Here is an 18,686-nt window from a genome sequence, read left to right on the forward strand (position 1 = left end):
CATGAATGCTGCCATTACAGACTATGGCCCACAATGAGCCTTCTCATACATTCTGGGTGTGAGTTTTTGGTCAGCCAAACTGCAAGTACCCACCTAGATGGATCAATCCTTGGTAGAAGGCAGCATCCTATATTCCTGTACTCCATGTAGGAAAAAATGGTTTTCTGACAGCAGTTCTTCCATAACTTCCCCCGTCCCCCCTAGAGATTTGGCTAAGATTCAGTCTGTGCATCTTCTGGAAACATTGCAAGACTTTGATATTAGGAGACAGCTTTCGATAGCAGGAGTTAAGCCAACTGGCAAAGGTTTGACAAAGGATGGTGATGTATGTTTTAACTGGTCATTTATTTATTGCTTTTTAATTGACTATTTTTGCTTTTAAAATGCATTGTTGCAAGCAGAAGAGCCAGGCAAATGGATGTAATCAAATGTATGCTGTTTGGGATAAGGGCATGCATATCATTTCACACATATTATATCATTTCACGGCCAATTTTGAATTCCTGAATGCCCTGGTTCTTATTGGTTCCAAACCCCAAATAGTAGCTTAGGGTTTAAAAACTGAAACCCAGCTCTATCTTGCCAATTACTTATTCAGTCTATTTCCTGCCTTTCCTCCCAAAGGAGCCAGCCGAGGGCAGCAACAAGCCCTAACACTTAAGCTGGAAAGTTGTACTTTGGACGCAACTGAGGGGCTGGACTGCTTCAAGCATATAAAAAGGAGGAAACAACAGCAACAGGAAAGCCACATGGTAGATCATTGCACAAGCTGCATAAACATGCATCTAATCCAATGCACATTCATGCATTTAGGAGTTTGTGACTAGCTGTGGCTCTTCAGCATGTACACATACATGGTGCAAGAGCTGTGTGGCACACACAAAAACCTACATGAGGTTTTCATGATTTCTCCTACAACTAAGTGTTCTGCTAGCACAAAATGTTTCTGCCCTGTGCTGGTAGGGTTGCCAGACTCAATAGAGGACAGGACTTCTGTGCCTTTAATTGCCCTGCTCTCTTTTGAGTCTGGAAACCTTAAAGAGAAACCAGCAGACCCTATGCTTGGAAATTAAACAAAGGGTCTGCTGGTTTCTCTTTAAGGTTTCCAGACTCAAAAGAGAGCAGGGCAATTAAAGGCACAGAAGTCCTGTCCACTATTGAGTCTGGCAACCCTATGTGCTGGTGCCTAGTATCTCAGTCCCTGCTCCAAACACACAGGACATTCTGCATGTGAACCACCATCATGGCTGAAAGCTCTTCAAGAATATAGTTGGTGCATGCAGGAATGTTACCAGGTAATTTATTTGGTGGCATGGTCTTTGGGCAACCACCTGCTCAAAGGAGTGGAGGGAGCCTCTCTGCTGTGCCTCCCTGCAGCACAAAGCTCCTTTCCAACCATCTGAACCATCCCCTCCCCTAATAGCTAATTTCCTCTGTCATCTGCAACTCCTTTTGGTTTTCCTTTAACATACAGTTTCAGCATTTTATTGCCTGGAGTCTTATTAAATGAAACAGAAAAACATAGGAATCGAGGAAGACGAAACACTTCCCAAGTTTCAGTGGAATCTAATCTCTGCTTAGAGTCATAGTAGTGCAGGCTTTAAAACTGCATATGGTGTGTTTCAAGGAGAGAGGGGAGCAGGAGAGAGAGCAAGAGAGGGAGCGAGAATATTGCTCTCTTCCTGAACCTGCAACCAGACTTGCTTATTGTCCATACCTGTTTTCAATGCACCACCACTACCACAAGCGACAGACCTCAGAAGGCATCCAGTACGGTAATTGGATTGTGTCATTGACACAATCAATTCTAACCCAGGCTGCATGTGTTAATCAGCTTACCAATGCCAGGATGTCTGTGTTCTCGTGTGTGTGTGTGTGAGAGAGAGGGGGGGTAAAGGTAAAGGGGCCCCTGACCATTAGGTCCAGTCGTGGACGACTCTGGGGTTGCACGCTCATCTCGCATTATTGGCCGAGGGAGCCAGCGTACAGCTTCCGGGTTATGTGGCCAGCACAAGAAAGCCGCTTCTGGCAAACCAGAGCAGCACACGGAAACGCCGTTTACCTTCCCGCCAGAGTGGTACCTATCTATCTACTTGCACTTTGACGTGCTTTTGAACTGCTAGGTTGGCACGAGCTGGGACTGAGCAACAGGAGCTCCCCCCATCGTGGGGATTCAAACCACCGACCTTCTGATCGACAAGCCCTAGGCTCTGTGGTTTAACCCATGGCGGCACCCGCGTCCCTTGGCCACCTGCCCAATTATCATTGTTGGTAATTCCTGCATTCCATTTCCTTCTGACCTCACCATTTACAAATCCTCTCCCATCCAGCCTTACAAAGAATTATGTGTGTACCTGTAATCCAGGATAACAGCCATGCATCCAAAGAAGTGGCCTGCGGTCCATGAAAATGTGTGCCATTTAAAAATTGTCATTTACTAAGGTTGCTACAAGAGATGAACAGGGCTACCCCCCTGGAAAAGTTTGAAGGAGAGGGGGGATGTCATAGACATTAAGAATTGCTGTGTTGGGTCAGATCATTGGTCCATGTGCCTCAGCCTGCTGTCAGACCACAAAGGCCAGACAGATGCACTGAGAAATTCATAAATGGGGAATGGTACTGAGATTGATACAGCTATTTGTTAATCCCCAACATATGCTAGCCAGAGGCATACAGACAGTCTAAAGCGTGCCTGTGGGAACTGGGAGCCATGGGCCTAATTAGGGCTGGCACAAGTCTCTGTTTGGCTTGTGAGGCCACTTTCCTTACAGCACACCCATCCATATGTATGATGGCAGATATGGGGCAAGTGGAGATGAGGTTGCCAGTATAGCTGTCAGTGGCCAGAGCAAGGCAGCTGGGATTGACTATGCCATAAAGTTCTGGAACTCAATAGTCTAGCTGAACCCCAGAGCTTGAAGATTGTGCCAGACAACTGATTGGTGGTATCTTCCAGGCTCCCTTGGCTGGGCTTAGTTTGTGGGATGGATCACCTGACATCACTATGACTGCCAAGTCATTAGGCTCCACCCACCAGTCAAAACAGCCTGCCAAGGGTGGGGGAGCTCAATAATCTGGCCCGCTGACTGGATCCACTTCCCTAACTCTGTTCAGAAGGCTAATGCAAATGTAAAAAAGGAGCAGGGACCGTAGTTCAGTCATGGAGCACACATTTTGCATGCACGGCCTCTCCAGTTAGAAGGATCAGGTGATGTGAAACATCTCTCATGAGAAGCTAAACTCTGCTAGCCAGAGTAGACACCACAGGACTAAGTGGACAAATACTTCAACCTGAATTCTGTATGCTCGTATGAAAGAGCCCAATAAGGAATTAACTGTAGCCTGTGGGGCTGCTTTTGTCCCAGCTCTTCTCCAAAGCAAACACCCACCTCACCCACTAAGACTAACCAGGGTTTCTGCTGCATCTGGATTGAAACCAGCTTCATACCACTAAAAAAAGGGAGTTTGATAGAAAAGCTATCCACAGTAAATTGCCAGTAAGTTGTTTATTCTGCTTTTCACCTCTGTTTTATACAGAAAAGGTCAAGATCTGACAGACAGAGGCAGAGATTGCAATGCAGATTACCCATTACTGCTCTTATATTCTGGCAGAGGGAGGGAGGGAGGAACACCATCCTTCCAGAAGGATGAACTTGTGGAAGGGAAGAGGGTTGAAACAGACATAGCTGAAAGGATGCAAATTAACTTAACATGGTCTCCTCTGCCTTCATCTCTCCATCTCTTTTTTTGCAGAGCAAGTGACAGCCTTAATCTGTCCAATCCAAGAAGGATGTTCTAAGGAAATGCAAGAGGGGGAAAAACAATATCTACTATGCCAATCCAGGAATGTGTGTGTGTGTGTGTGTGTGTGTGTGTGTGTGTGTGTGTGTGTGTCTGTCTGTCTGTCTGTCTGTCTAACTGAGAGAAAGATTGCCTTGACTCCTTGTCCCACCCTTGTTAAAGGAAGGTTCCCTTGGCAACCTGGTATGATGAAGGAGACAGCTATCGATAGATATCTGCAATGCTTCTTAATACCAGTTGCTGGAAGGCAGAGTGTTCTTGTGCATGAATCCTGCTTGCTGGCTTTCCACAAGCATCTGGTCAACCACTGTGAGAAGAGGATGTTAGACATGGGCCTTAGTTCTTATAGATTTTTGTGATGGTCAAGGAAGCAGCAGCCTCAATCCAAGCTGGTTAGAATGCAAAGAAATAATCACCCAGTGCCTCCTTTATTCCACAGCTCAGTGGAGATGCCCACTCAGTGCACAGCTAGAGCATGTGTTACAGCATATGGTGTTGGAGGCTTTCCTGAAGCAGGCAATACATGGAGGCAAAGTAAGGGGAAAGGAGATCTTCTCAGTGCTACCAGAGGCAAGCAAGATGTGCTGTTGTCACACCCTTGTGTCTCCTCCCTCATTTTATCCTGAAATTTGAATATAAAGGAAAATAAGATGGTTGAATACCCCCAACTGAGAAAGTGAGGAAAGGATGAACTGTCACCAGGCAATGGCAGTCATGCAAGATAGCAAGGTTTGTTAAGATCTAAGGAGACACAGAGGGACGCGGGTGGCGCTGTGGGTTAAACCACAGAGCCTAGGGCTTGCCGATCAGAAGGTCAGCAGTTTGAATCCTCGCAACGGGGTGAGCTCCCGTTGCTCGGTCCCTGCTCCTGCCAACCTGGCAGTTCGAAAGCACATCAAGTGCAAGTAGATAAATAAGTACCGCTCCAGCAGGAAGGTAAACGGCGTTTCTGTGCGCTGCTCTGGTTTGCCAAAAGCGGCTTAGTCATGCTGGCCACATGACCCGGAAGCTGTACGCTGCCTCCCTCGGCCAATAAAGCGAGATGAGCACCGCGACCCCAGAGTCATCCGCAACTGGACCTAATGGTCAGGGGTCCCTTTACCTTTACTTAAGGAAACTCCATAAACCACACCCACACCCTAAATCAGGGATGGGGAACCAATGGCTCTCAAGATATTATTTGACCTATAGCTCCCATCATCCTTCATCATTTACATAGTGCATAGTGAGTTGGCCTATGTTCCCAGGAAACCTCATTTTCCATATGAGGTATCAGAATGCAGTAGAGAAATGGAAAGAACCCATTCCATTTGCCACTGAGGAGATGCACAGAGATGGAAAAGAGTACAATAGGAAGCCATAAGCAATTCCACTTTCTGCTGTACTTGCTGCCCGCACTTCAGAGCCTTAATGAAAAAGAGCCTGTATATACTGCCACCTTGAACACCAAAGTCTGAATATAATTTGAAGGTGGACACTTTTTGCAAGACTGAGGCCTCTAATGACATAAAATCTTTCTTAGCTCTTCCTCCCCACAACTGTTCCCTTTTAGGTGTGCAATCGCTGGCTCCAGCAACCTCCCATCCAACCATTGTGAGTGGAACCAAATTTCCTTTATATATACAGTGCAACAGAAGTTTGCCAAGTGAAGGGATAGCTCAGTTGGTAGAGCATGAGCTTCACGCTGGGTAAAAGTTTCCTGCATTGAAGGGGCTTGGACTAGATGACCCTCGTGGTCCCCTCCAACTTTATAATTCTACGATTTTATTATCTCTTGTTCTGATATTACAGAGAGCCAAACTAACATGGTTTATTCATCTAATGACCACTTAATTCAAACTAGTGTTCCAACAACTACCAAACATCTCAGCCTCTCAAAAATAATTTCATAATAGTTGCTCAATTCAATGTTTTTTAAATGCATTGTATTGTGTAATGCATTTTATGTGTTTGGTGTTGTGACTTGCTGTTATTTTTACTGATTGTAGTTTAGTAATTATTTAATGCAACTGTTGAGAGTGAGTTTCTGCTTAATTATTCTCTGCCGATATTTTGAGAGTTAACGCTGTTGTGTATTTTTATATGCTAATGGATTTGTTGAATATTACTTTAATTAACATAAATTGCTTATTTTAAAGTCATATCTTATTATGGCTTATTTGGATTGGATTGTTATAAGATGTATGATCTTTGTTGTATTTGTTGCTGTTTCTTCAGCTTGTAAACTACCTTGAGGATAGCAACAGAGAAGGGTGGTGAAATGAACCTGAACCTCTCTGCCTCTGCCTCCAACACAAGCCAAGTTGCCTTGTGAACTCATGGCAGTTCTTTCTCAGTATCTTTGAATCCCGAGCAGAACAAAGGCCGTAAGGTTATCTATCATACATCCTATTTCCATGGAAAGTAAATATAAAACTCACAGACTCCAAACAAAGTAACCGAGGGGCAGTGGAGTCTCTCTGCATGCAGTTCTGCCATGTGGCCAGGCTCCAGCATAGCCAATGCCCAAGATCTGTTACCACATGTGCACACAAACATACCCCAAACAAGATAAGAGATATCGTCTACGAGGCATCCTGTTTAACTATAGAATGGCACCAAAGTAACTAAGAACTGACAGGTACTTAATCAGAAATAACAGCTTACTAATAGAAATAGTAACAAGAAGGAGTGGAAGTTAACACTGACAGCAGAAAAGCTCCCAGAAAGAGCAATTTTGTTTCCCACAAATAGGAAAACGCACAAGAGTGAGCTAGGATTTATATAATCTCACTGGTTCTAAACCTATTATGTGATTTTAAAGATCTGAGTCATGGTTTTGAAACCCAGGGATAGTTAACAACAGAACCTTTTGGTCACATCAGCTGGCTGGAAGTTCCAGCAGGTCTGTCAAATGTCACCATTCTTCTCAACACTGCCCGCCCACCGCCACCACCCAAAATTAAAGAGAGGTTGCCACACTAGGGACAGCCAAAATATGCATGGCTCATGTGAATAAGCTGTATCAGGGCAATTAATTGCTGCTTATCGAAAAGCAGCTATTCATGCTGAAAGTTAGACAAAGGACTCTACACAAATGCATAACACATCTAGGCCTGAGGTCACCAACTGTGTGCACACAAATGTTATTATATGCAACTAACATGAAAACATGGCTCACAATTGGTGCCCCACCCCCCACCCCTTTTTAGTGCTGGTCAAAGTGGTACCTTTATTCAGACAACAAGCAAGAGAGATAGAGCTCCAACCCATCACATGACTCCTGTCACATTACCTTTGCACATCATACAATTACATCTATGCCCACCGGTTCCCTTCTCAACCAAGCCACCTCCCACTACAATGTCTAATGTAGGTCATTTGTTCAGCAAATTGGCTGCTATTATGCCTGTTGGCTCCACAGTCCCATTGACAGGCTTTGCAACAGCAGAACCAATGCCTTAAGCCGTCTCCCCATCAAGTAGCACACATGCCCTCGGCTAAACAGCCAAGCCGCCTGCTTTCACAGCCAAGACACTGACCAATATGGCATTTGGTTTCTTACACCAGCTGATTGCCGAGAAAGGAAAACAAGCCAACCCCACCTCATTGTTTCAGAGGCACAGTCATTTTTCCCCCTGGTGATTCAAAATGGACCACAAAATTGGGAGTGGGATTGTTGCTGGCTGTGCAGAAGAGCTTTTTCACCACGCTTATCAAAAGCAGCCTGCACAGCAGGGCCACCTCTGCTACCACAATTAAACCCAAGTTCGACGTGATTGGATTTCTCAACAAGGACTGAGGCAACTACTAGAAAGGCATGCAAGCAATGGAGCCATGGCACAGGGCCGAGCTGCAATATCCCGAGAAATGAAGAACAAAAACTTCCCCAAATACTGCAGGCCATAGGCAGACCCAATTTGGCTAGCCATCCCTTGAGGCTGTAGGGAAAGCCAGTGCTCACAGCTGCTAGCAGAAGCGATGCAAAGATGGACACATGTCAGCTGGATAGATTGGCGCGAATGAATGACTGTCCATCTGGACAGTCCGCAGGCATAACACTGGAAGAGCTGCTCAGCGCATCCCTTGTTCCCCCCATTAAGGCTGTCAGGAGAAGAAAAGAAATCAAACAAATAGGTTGCAAAGCACAGCGAGATTTCTCCCCAGACAATTTTTGCCCCCTGTGTTATAACATTCCACGAAAGCCACATAGCTCCTCCCCCTCCCACTGACCCTTCCATCTGCCTCATACCTCTATCCAAAAAATGGGACATAATTCAGGAATAAGATTGGGGAGGGGGATAGAGAACCTCTATCTAGACATGGCATAATTCTCATAAGGTTTTGCAGCAAGCATTCATATTAAAGCAAGCAAATGCCGCGAACACAAGGCCCAGCCAGCACATCAGAGCCTGCACAGCACTCTCACAGGTCCAGACTGATCCTGGCCGCCACAGCAAGGGCAGAAGAAAGATGCTCAGATTGGCAACATCCAAAAGGAAGTCTCCCTTATCATGCAGGAGCAGGGCTCACCGGCCCTTCCTTGCTTCAAAAGCCAGCTGCTGAGCAAAAGCCAGCTAGGCCAGTTCCCCAACCAATAACAGCTGATTCTCGCAAGCATAAACAGCAATAAATCCTGAGGTGAGCAGAGAGAGAGAGAGAGAAATTCTGAGATAAGCAATAACTGAGGTGAAAAGGACACCCCATAGCTATAGTCTGAGCAGCTGACTCTCCAGGGAGAATTTTCTGCAAGCTTGAGGCTGCAAGCCTAATGTCTACTCAGAACTAAGTCCGGCTGTATCCAATAGGGCTTACTCCCAGCTAAGTGAGGTTAGGACCACAGCCTTAACTCAGAAGGCAAAGTCTGCTAAATGCCATTACTGCCCCTTGGCAGACTTTTTACGCCTTCCTGTGGTTTCAGTTAGCTTGCTTACCTGTCCCTCCTGCCTGTCAGCAGCTGGTTATGATAAAACCTATACTAGTGGAGGGGAACTGGCAGAGTTTTCATACAGCAAGAGCTTCCTGAATAAAACTACTTGGGGAACAAACCCAGCAGAGGCCAAACAGCATCGGAAGCAAGCACCTTGAAGCATCAGGTAAGGGCTTTGGGGTAGCAGAAAGAAGCCCTTCCATTTTCTAAGCACAGGCTAGCAGGCAAAGGATGAAGATCTCTTTCCCAATATAACCACAGCAGCCTCTCAGCGGGTGTGTAAACGAGAGAGAGAGAGAGAGAGAGGCGGGAAGAACCATAGGAAATTGGAGGAGGGGAATACACAAGCTGTGACCGAAGGAATATAGAAAGCTCGGGTAAACCAAAACACGTAATGGAGGCAGCTTCACCAAAACAGCCCTCCAAACAAACCGACTATAGAGATGGGGAGGGGGATAATTTGCACTCGGTACCTAACCCCTAACCCACCCACCACCCTCCCGTACACCGCTCCTTGGCGCACCAGCGTCTGCTGGGGCAGAAAGGGGCGTTGTAAGCCGAGGCGATGTGCTTTTACCTTGGACCCCCCCCCCCAATCCACTTTCCTCCCTTACCTGCCCACGGTCTGGTTGGCGAGCTGCCGCATGCGGTTGAATTGCTTCTTCATGGTTGCGCCCTTGGCCAGAGAGCGCCGCGACGGGCTCGGGAAAGAGGAGGAGGAGGAGGAGGAGGAGGAGAGGGAGAGCTGGGGAGATCGGTGGCTATCCCGGGCTGGGGGAGGCGGAGGGAGGCGGTTACATGGCCCTTCTTCTTCAAGGTAGAAGGTGGAGGAGGAGGAGGAGGAGGTGGAGGAGGGAGACGAGGACTCTAGCACTGCTGCTGCAGCAGCAGCGGCGGCGGGGGGGAAGGAGGGGGGCAGCCCCCGGCCAGCACCATCGCCGCCTCCTGCATCCTTCGGGGGCGCAGCAGCAGCAGCAGCAGCAGCAGCAGCAGCAGCAGCAGCAGCAGCAGCAGCAGCAGCAGCAGCAGCAGCAGCAAGAGCGTCACTTTCTCCCTTTCTGGCTAAGCGCAGCCGCCGAGCGAGCACGCCCGGCCCCGAGTGCTCAGCGCAGCCGCCCGACCCACGCCCGGCCGGCCATGCTGAGCTGGTCGTCTTTATCTTTTCCCTCTCTCCCTCTCTGAGCTCAGCGGCGATGCCGACGCGCTGCGCTGCTGACAAGGCTGGAAGAGAAGCGGCGGCTCGGACTGCGGCTGCCCGGCCTGGGGCTCTGGGAACTGGAGTCTCCGCCTCCTGGCCGCCGCTTTCCCACTTGCGCCGGGTGGGGGCGCTGCGGAGCAACTTGCTGCGGCCGCCGCGCAATGGGGCTGCGGAGGGGAAAGGAGGCAGCAGCAGCAGCGCCGAGCATCCATTCCTGCTCGGGGTGGGTAGCTCTTTCAACCCGAAAATAGCCAGAAATGAGAGGCTCTGTTCACTAGTGGTGATGGTGCTGCTGCGAAAAACCGGTGAGTCTCACAACCACCACCCGGTTGCTCATCCTCATTTGCCCGCGTTTCTGTAATTCAAGATATATAGCTGGCTGGATTGAGAGCCCCCACCCCGCGCGCACAAAAATGTTCCTATTTCGGCCACGCTGCAGCTGCCCAAGTCGGCAACCATCATGGAAGGGGTAGTGTAGAGGAAGCTCTCCGGCTTATATTGGCGACTTGGACCTGGTTCTGGCTAGTTTATTCTGACTGAACACTCAGATCGCCGCCCCCCGCCCTCTACGGACACATCTAGGCATCTGTCTATCCCTATAGGGATTGCTCAATACGCTTTTTTATATATATAAAGCCCCGGCGATTGTGTCCTCGGAAAGCGTGCTCCTCCAAAGGAGATTCTGTTTTGGGCCGGCTTCAAGTTCTACCAGCGTCCAACTCCAAAATGCACAGTGTTCGCCGAACAAAGAAATCGCTGCTTCAACCTCAGCTGTGAAATGGGCAGGAATCAGGACAACATCTTATCTATTGTAAAGATAAGGGAGTATACCAGCAGTGATTGCCACATGACAGACAATTTAAATAACAAATAGGTAGAGTCCACCCCCACCAAAAAACAAAAACAATGTGTGTGTTTTTTCACATAAAGGATTTCACTCCAAGGCCCATCTACACCAGTGTTTCTCAACCTTTTTTGGGCCACGGCACACTTGTTCCGTGAAAAAAATCACGAGGCACACCACCATTAAAAAAGTTTTAAAAAATTAACTCTGTGCCGCCCTATATTATAATTATGACTGTAAGAAACACTTGCCAAATATTGCTTTCCGGTGGGTCAGTGTTGTGTATTGGCGGCCGCCAGGCTCGTTTGCACTGAGCTTTGGGAAAGAGGAGGAGAAATGTTGCTTTCCGGCGGGTTAGCGTTGTTTATTGGCGGCCGCCAGGCTCGTTTGCACTGAGCTTTGGGAAAGAGGAGGAGAAATATTGCTTTCCGGCGGGTTAGCGTTGCTTATTGGCGGCCACCAGGCACGTGACAATGCAAATCGCCCTTCTCGTCGCCGCACGTCGCGGCACACCAGCCAGTGTCTCGCGGCACACTAGTGTGCCGCGGAACAGCGGTTGAGAAACGCTGATCTACACCCAGCAGCATGTTCTTGCAGTGGCTAATTAGAAGCAGGACCTGAGAGTGACAGCAACTGCTGGCATGCAGAGGCCTCCTGCCTCCAGTGGTTGAGGTAGAACACAGCCATTATGGGCAACAGCCATTGGTAACCACTTTTGGTGAAACATACCCATTGTAGCTAGATGGCATTGTCAAAATTTATTGGAACCAAGCAATGGTGCTTAAAAAAATCAGAGAACAGAACCACAGAATAAAAGAATTTAGATTAGATTCTTTTCTCTTTTTGTATTATGAAAAAACTTTAATAAATTTTTATTTTTTTAAAAAAAACACCCAGTGTCTTAACAGCAGAAATCAGAATTAACAAGAGAATCAAATATTTTCATAAGCTGAGAACATATCTGCTGCTGTTGCTGCCAATCATGCCACAATGGTGGTTCATGGCAGGCGACAGTTGTGAAAGCTCAGGTACCATGACCTGAGTCTGCACTAAGAAACAGCCAAGATGGTCTTGGATGAGGTGCAGTTAACATTATTTCCATTCAGCTCAGGTGGTTCTACTGGCCCTCACCTTGGGCTGCACTTGAAACATGGGACGTGATGCCACAGGCCTGGCTGGCTGGGCACAGGGATAGCAGCATCCAAACTTCAGACCCAGGGTCAGGCTCAGTTCCACAAATCAAACACCCTCACCTTTTAGAATTTTTCTCTCTCCTTCTTACTGTTTGAAGAATTACTTAAACTGCATTGGAAACTGAAGGATACATTTAGCTGGATAAACCCTTGCCGACATTTATAAATAACAATAATTAGAGAACCGCTTTTGGACTTTTGGGGTGAAAAGGAAAAGGAATTAATTTGAGACATTTGGGCCAGAAGATTGTGAGAATATTGCCTAGCAGAAAGTAGATCAGTTTGATGTCATTCTAGTGTGAATAATTTCTTTTATGTAACTGACAGATGGAAATTTGGAAGTCCCTTATATTTTTCTTTTCTTCTTTTTCCTTTCTTTCTCTTCTCTTCTTCTATTTTTTCCCTTGGTGTCCTCTGCCTTGGTCTTTCCACCGCTCCACCCTGTTCCCATTACCTACCCCCCCCCCCTTCCCAGCTATTTCCTGGTTGTGGAGATGTGCGCATGCATGGTCACGCACATATTGAAGATGTGTGAAACAGTCATTGCCTGTGCTTCATATTTGACTTTCTTCAGTATTGTTTTACTCTGAATTCTTTTATTTGGCGTTTTAATGTGCTGCAAACCTCTTTGAGATTTTTTCTTTAAAATATATAAAAATGAAATGAATAATAATAATAAAAGTTGCGCCATCAACAGTGGCATGGTTTTGCTCTGGTGCTAATTCTCATCCTAATTTACAGTTCCATTCTTTCTCAGGTGTTTTGCCAGCTCATTTGCTGGCACAGCAGCTGAACTGGTTGAGCGTTCTGCTGGTACATCCACTGGCATTTTATTTTCCCATCAGGACATGTGACTAAAGCCTAGGGCTACAGCCATGCTGGTTGGAACTGATGAGAACTGTAGGTCTAAAACAGCTGGAAGACACCAGATTGGGGAAAGCTGGTGTATCCCTTGCACATGCCTGGTATAAATACAAAGTAGTGCTGTGTGAGCTGTTTTATTGTTTCTCTAAATGTGAGCGATTGTCTCAATCTCGGCTGCAAATCTTTGCTAGCTGCAGTGTTACATTATTTCTCCTGCTGCTTTTCCTTGCTAGGTTTTCTAGAACATCTTGTACCTATCATTTTCTCATGTGTATACCGTAGTGTCTCTTTTTCCTGCTCAAATTAACATGCTTTTTAAAAAGTGCTAATTACACGTAGCGTGTAAAGCAGAATTAACAGGATAGCTCTGCATATACTCGTGCAAATAGCCCAAGTTTCAGAGGGTGGCATGACTACTTTGCACATAAGACCATGGCTGCTGGATGGGAGAAACAGTGGGAAGTATTCTGTTTCCCAGTCAGTGTCCTTGCCTGTCATTCCTGAACAGCTTCCCTGAAAGAAGTGAGCTCTGAATGGGTTCAAAGGTGTGAATCATCAGTGCCCCTTTTTCTTAAAAAAGGAATTTTCACTGGGGGTGTACTTTTAATCTTTTGTAAAAATGCAAACTGCATAAGAAGAAGAAGAGTTTGGATTTGATATCCCGCTTTATCACTACCCGAAGGAGTCTCAAAGCAGCTAACATTCTCCTTTCCCTTCCTCCCCCACAACAAACACTCTGTGAGGTGAGTGGGGCTGAGAGACTTCAAAGCCCAAGGTCACCCAGCAGCTGCATGTGGAGGAGCGGAGACATGAACCCGGTTCCCCAGATTACGAGTCTACTGCTCTACACCACACTAGTGTAATACTAAAACTGTTCTAGAAGGTGGGAAATGCCTGCTGCCTCTACCCCATCACACTGACTAGAATGGATTTTGCTGGCTGGCCAGCCATCTCAAGCCAGACCTGCTTCCTCTTCATCACCTTTGCTGGCTGGGAGATGATGGGAATTGTAGTCCAAGAGGGCACCAGGTTGGGAATGGCTGCTACAGAAGACTGTTTCAGTCGTTCTTGATATCTTCAAAGTCTTCAAAGCAGAGGTTGCAGTCAAAGTTTGTGGGTTCTTCAGGTTACAATTATGAAAGAATGCAAGTTCTACACTCTTGAAATAGCTAGAACTAAAAAGGTTAACAAAAAACCCCAACTTACAGAAAGTTCATATTTATTATTGCCACAGGGCCCCTCAACTGTTCTGTAGTTCAGTGAAACATCCTGGGGGGGGGGTCCTTGTTCCTCATCTGCCCCCACCAAGGTCACTAAGTAATTAGGTAGATGCCTAGTTGCTCCAGCTTTGGCACTGGCCTAGAGCTATCCTAAAATACCCCCAAACCAGGGCTGCAAACAGATGGGTAGAAGGGGTTGGATCAGGCATCCCCAAACTTCAGCCCTCCAGATGTTTTGGACTACAATTCCCATCTTCCCTGACCACTGGTCCTGTTAGCTGGTGATCATGGGAGTTGTAGGCCAAAACATCTGGAGGGCCGCAGTTTGGGGATACCTGGGTTGGATTTCTGTAGGCCCAATGCCTGCAGGACCCACAGACTCTTGGTTTTCATTAAAAGGAAAAGGAAATCAGTTGAGCATCTCTGAAGAAACTTAGAGCGCAAAATGCAAAGGCAGCTCCAATGCTTCAGCACTTGCCAGGTAGCACCACTGCTAAGGACGTTTAATCACTGCTGCTATGGCAACAGATGAAGGAATGTTGACCATCTGCACCTGAGACTTGGGAGGGGCTCCACCCAGGGAAGCAGAAAAAAGCAGGATACTGGGTTATGTCTGTTAAAGTACTTTACTCATGGCCATTGTTTCATTCACTCTCTAGGTGTGGTGCCTTTACAGGGTTAAACAAAACAAAACAATTTATGGATTTTACTCAGAAGTAACACCCTTGAAATAAATGAGGTTTCCTTTCTGCTGAGAAAAAAAATGTGATACTATCATAGCTGTCAAGTCTTCCCTTTTTAAAAGGGAAATTCCCTTATGCTGAATAGGCTTCCTCACAAGAAAAGGGAAAACTTGACAGCTATGTACTATAGTCTCCCCCTCCTGATTTTCCATGTCTCCCACAGATTCACCACTGGTCTGCTTGTTATCATTGGGCTGATTTATTTATATACAGTCACCATAAAACAAAAATATAATATGCAAAATGAATCTGCAAATACAACCATAAAATATTTAAACATCTTACAGCTGCTGCAACTTAGCATTCCTGTAGACTTTTAACACGGGGATTTTGCTTTAATATCAATGGTGCCCAAATATTTTGTTTGAGGTGGAATCCTGAACAAAAGTACTATTTGTGGGGGACAGGAGGTGGGCAGGTGTGGAGGACTCACTGATCCTGAATGGGGTAACTGTGCCCCTGAAGGACCAGGTGCGCAGCCTGGGAGTCATTTTGGACTCACAGCTGTCCATGGAGGCACAGGTCAATTCTGTGTCCAGGGCAGCTGTTTATCAGCTCCATCTGGTACGCAGGCTGAGACCCTACCTGCTCGTGGACTGTCTCCCCAGAGTGGTGCATGCTCTAGTTATCTCTCGCTTGGACTACTGCAATGTGCTGTTCGTGGGGCTACCTTTGAAGGTGACCCAGAAACTACAACTAATCCAGAATGCGGCAGCTAGACTGGTAACTGGGAGCGGCTGTCGAGACCACATAACACTGGTCTAGAAAGATCTACATTGGCTCCCGGTACGTTTCCGAGCACAATTCAAAGTGTTGGTGCTGACCTTTAAAGCCCTAAACGGCCTCAGTCCTGTATACCTGAAGGAGCGTCTCCACCCCCATCATTCTGCCCAGACACTGAGGTCCAGCGCCGAGGGCCTTCTGGCGGTTCCCTCGTTGCGAGAAGCCAAGTTACAGGGAACCAGGCAGAGGGCCTTCTCAGTAGTGGCACCCACCCTGTGGAACGCCCTCCCATCAGAGGTCAAAGAGAAAAACAACTACCAGACTTTTAGAAGACACCTGAAGGCAGCCCAGTTTAGGGAGGCCTTTAATGTTTAATAAATTATTGTATTTTAATATTCTGTTGGAAGCCGCCCAGAGTGGCTGGGGAAACCCTGCCAGATGGGTAGGGTAATAATAATAATAATAATAATAATAATAATAATAATAATAATAATATGTGTTTGTGTGTGTGTGTGTTTTGCTGAGAGTTGTGAAACTGCACATATTTGTTGCTTATTGTATCTTTCTATTTTGATTCTCCTCCCAGGAGCTCAAGACTGTGAACATTGTCTTTCCCTTCCTCCATCTATCTTCACAACAGCCCTGTGATGTAGGCAAGGCCGAGAGCTGTAGTTTTGTCTTTCAGTAGGACTAGAATGTATTATGGGGAAAGAGATCTGATTGAACACTAAGTTAGAACTGCTATTTTCCAAGTTTTGCTAACCCAACTCTGTTAGAGAACTAGCAGCAACCAAGCACCCTATCTGCCCAATTTAAGGACAGCAAGAGGAGATGTGATGTGCCCATTTTTTTCTCCTTTAGCAAGGATGCAGGTGGCGCTGTGGGTTAAACCTGATCAGAATGTCAGCGGTTCGAATCCCTGCGACAGGGTGAGCTCCCGTTGCTCGGCCCCTGCTCCTGCCAACCTAGCAATTTGAAAGCACATCAAAGTGCAAGTAGGTAAATAGGTATCACTCCGGCGGGAAGGTAAACAGCGTTTCTGTGCGCTGCTCTGGTCACCAGAAGCGGCTTAGTCATACTGGCCACATGACCTGGAAGCTGTACACCTGACCCGCTCCCTCAGCCAATAATGCGAGATGAGCGCCGCAACCCCAGAGTCAGTCACAACTGGACCTAATGGTCAGGGGTCCCTTTACCTTTTTAACTGCCATTTGGTTTATAATTCTATGGTTTACCAGGAGATGGCAGCAGAAGACAAGAAAATGCTTTCCCCTGAATTTTAGGAAAGAAAGGTTGGTAGCAGCTTTATACAGTCAGACCATTGGGCTGGCTACTTCAATGCGGTCTACACAGGCTGCTAGTGGCTTTGAAGCAAGGAATATTCCCAGCCCTATCTAGAGATGCTTGGGATTGACCTTCTGCATGCTCAGCAGATGTTGCATCTCTTCCTTTATTTGCTTCACCGTCACAACCCAAAGACCACGCCTCCTCCCCCTTCTTCTGCAGCACAGAGAAACTCCCCTCCAGCTTCTCTCGGGCCACATTTGGGTCTCTCCCACCCAGTGAGTTGTCTTCTCAGCTACTTGGATCTTTCCCCTGGAAGCAATAGCCCATATGGAATCTTCTCTGCCTGTCTTTTAATCATAGTGGCAAAGGTGGCACCCAGAATGCAAAAGGACTTCCAACAGTATGCAGGTAAACATATAGGGATGGGGATTCCCTTCTTATTTTTTTATTTAGTTATTTAAACCACTTGTATCTGCTTTTTTTATCAATGAATGCAAGCTGATTTTTACGTTATAGCTTAGCATCTTTTGGATTCTTATATTCTCTTGGTACATTTCCTTTTCCTTTCTAGATCAAATAATCATAGCTGTGATATCTGATTACAAGGGTAGCACTTGACTGCATTCATTGCAAATCATTGCAGTCCTGAGGTTTTGATGAAAGCAATTTGATTTGACTCTGATGTAAGCCTGCAGAAATCTGATGCTGCTTGCTCTGAACTAGTTAGAGGGGACAGCAATGTCACTCCCATACAGTGTAGATTCAGAAGTAAGTCCCACTGAGTTTAATGGGACTTACTCCCAAGTAAGTGTGTCTCAGGCTACAACTTTGGGTTGCAATCTCGTATGTACTTAACCTAGGTGGAAGCCGCTTTGAACTATATGGGACTTGCTTCTGAATATACATTGCATAGGATTTCGCTGTTAATTGAGACTGATCTGTAAATTCCAGTTTTTATCATTTTCCCATATTGAGTTCTGATTTCCCCGTCAGTTTTCATCCTTTTTTAAGGTTCTTGTGAAAATTCACCAGTGTTGTAATATGAATTTTGTCCAATACAATAATTTCTAAAAGCAATTTCCCCTTATGTAATGCATTTTTGTATGTGCACATTTACATGATGTTTATGATGTTTATGCATATTTTTTGCTGTTATGGTGACTGCTAACCTTTTCCATGTACCATATTAAGACTTTCAACATTAGCAGACAGAAACTGAATAACACTATCAACGCCCCCCCCCCATATTTTGTTTAACATCCATTTGTCTTGTGGTAGCAAATTTCAGAGTTTAACTGTGCACTCTGTGAAGAAGTATTTCCTTATGTCTGTCCTGAATCAGCTTCACAGGATAGCCCCATCTTTTGTGTTATTAGAAAGACACAAATGACTGCGTGTGACATTCATTTGTACCCTGCTTATTTATGCAGGAGTTCAAGGTTTACACTATCCTCCTCTTCCCCCTTTTATGAGGCTGAGCTAGATTAATTTAATATATGCACAATATACATAAAAGTGTATGGCTGTCACCATGCAGCCCACGTTGGAGGATTCGTGGTGCTGCATCACAATCTGGGATTTCCATGCAGTCGGGGGGGGGGGGGCAAAAGAGAACGCAGGTTGCACACCAGCAGCAGCCAAGGCATGGAAGCAAGAAAGGAAGAACGCTGACAGGCGATAATTTAAAATAAAGGCAGAAGTTTGAGTAAAGTACTATGGACTGTTTGAGGCTCCACATCCTTTATCTCTCTCGCATGAACGGAGGAGGCAGAAGGCTGAGAACAGTGAGAAGGAGGCACCAGGAAAGTGGGAAGCATGGCTTTTTAAACAACAGCAGAAGTCTGAGTAAAGTGGCGGTAGAGCGGCACAGAAGAAAATGGTGATTTTAAACAAAAGCAGAGGTT

The 18,686-nt window shown here is 46.3% G+C and overlaps 1 protein-coding gene across 8 annotated transcripts in view; it reads right to left on the bottom strand.

Annotated features, from left to right (window-relative positions):
- The window catches only part of ARHGAP44 (Rho GTPase activating protein 44), a 90,806-nt gene extending 80,851 nt beyond the window's left edge, over positions 1-9,955 (bottom strand). For all 8 annotated transcript variants that reach the window (XM_060271794.1, XM_035104687.2, XM_035104686.2 and 5 more), the window contains exon 1: positions 9,325-9,955. In XM_060271794.1, the coding sequence (XP_060127777.1) occupies positions 9,325-9,377 (53 nt within the window). In that variant the 5' untranslated portion in view covers positions 9,378-9,955. The remainder of the gene's footprint in view (positions 1-9,324) is intronic.
- Positions 9,956-18,686: the final 8,731 nt, after the last annotated feature.

The sequence above is a fragment of the Zootoca vivipara genome, chromosome 2, assembly GCF_963506605.1.
Source record: "Zootoca vivipara chromosome 2, rZooViv1.1, whole genome shotgun sequence".
In the NCBI taxonomy this organism is placed as follows: Eukaryota; Metazoa; Chordata; class Lepidosauria; order Squamata; family Lacertidae; genus Zootoca; species Zootoca vivipara.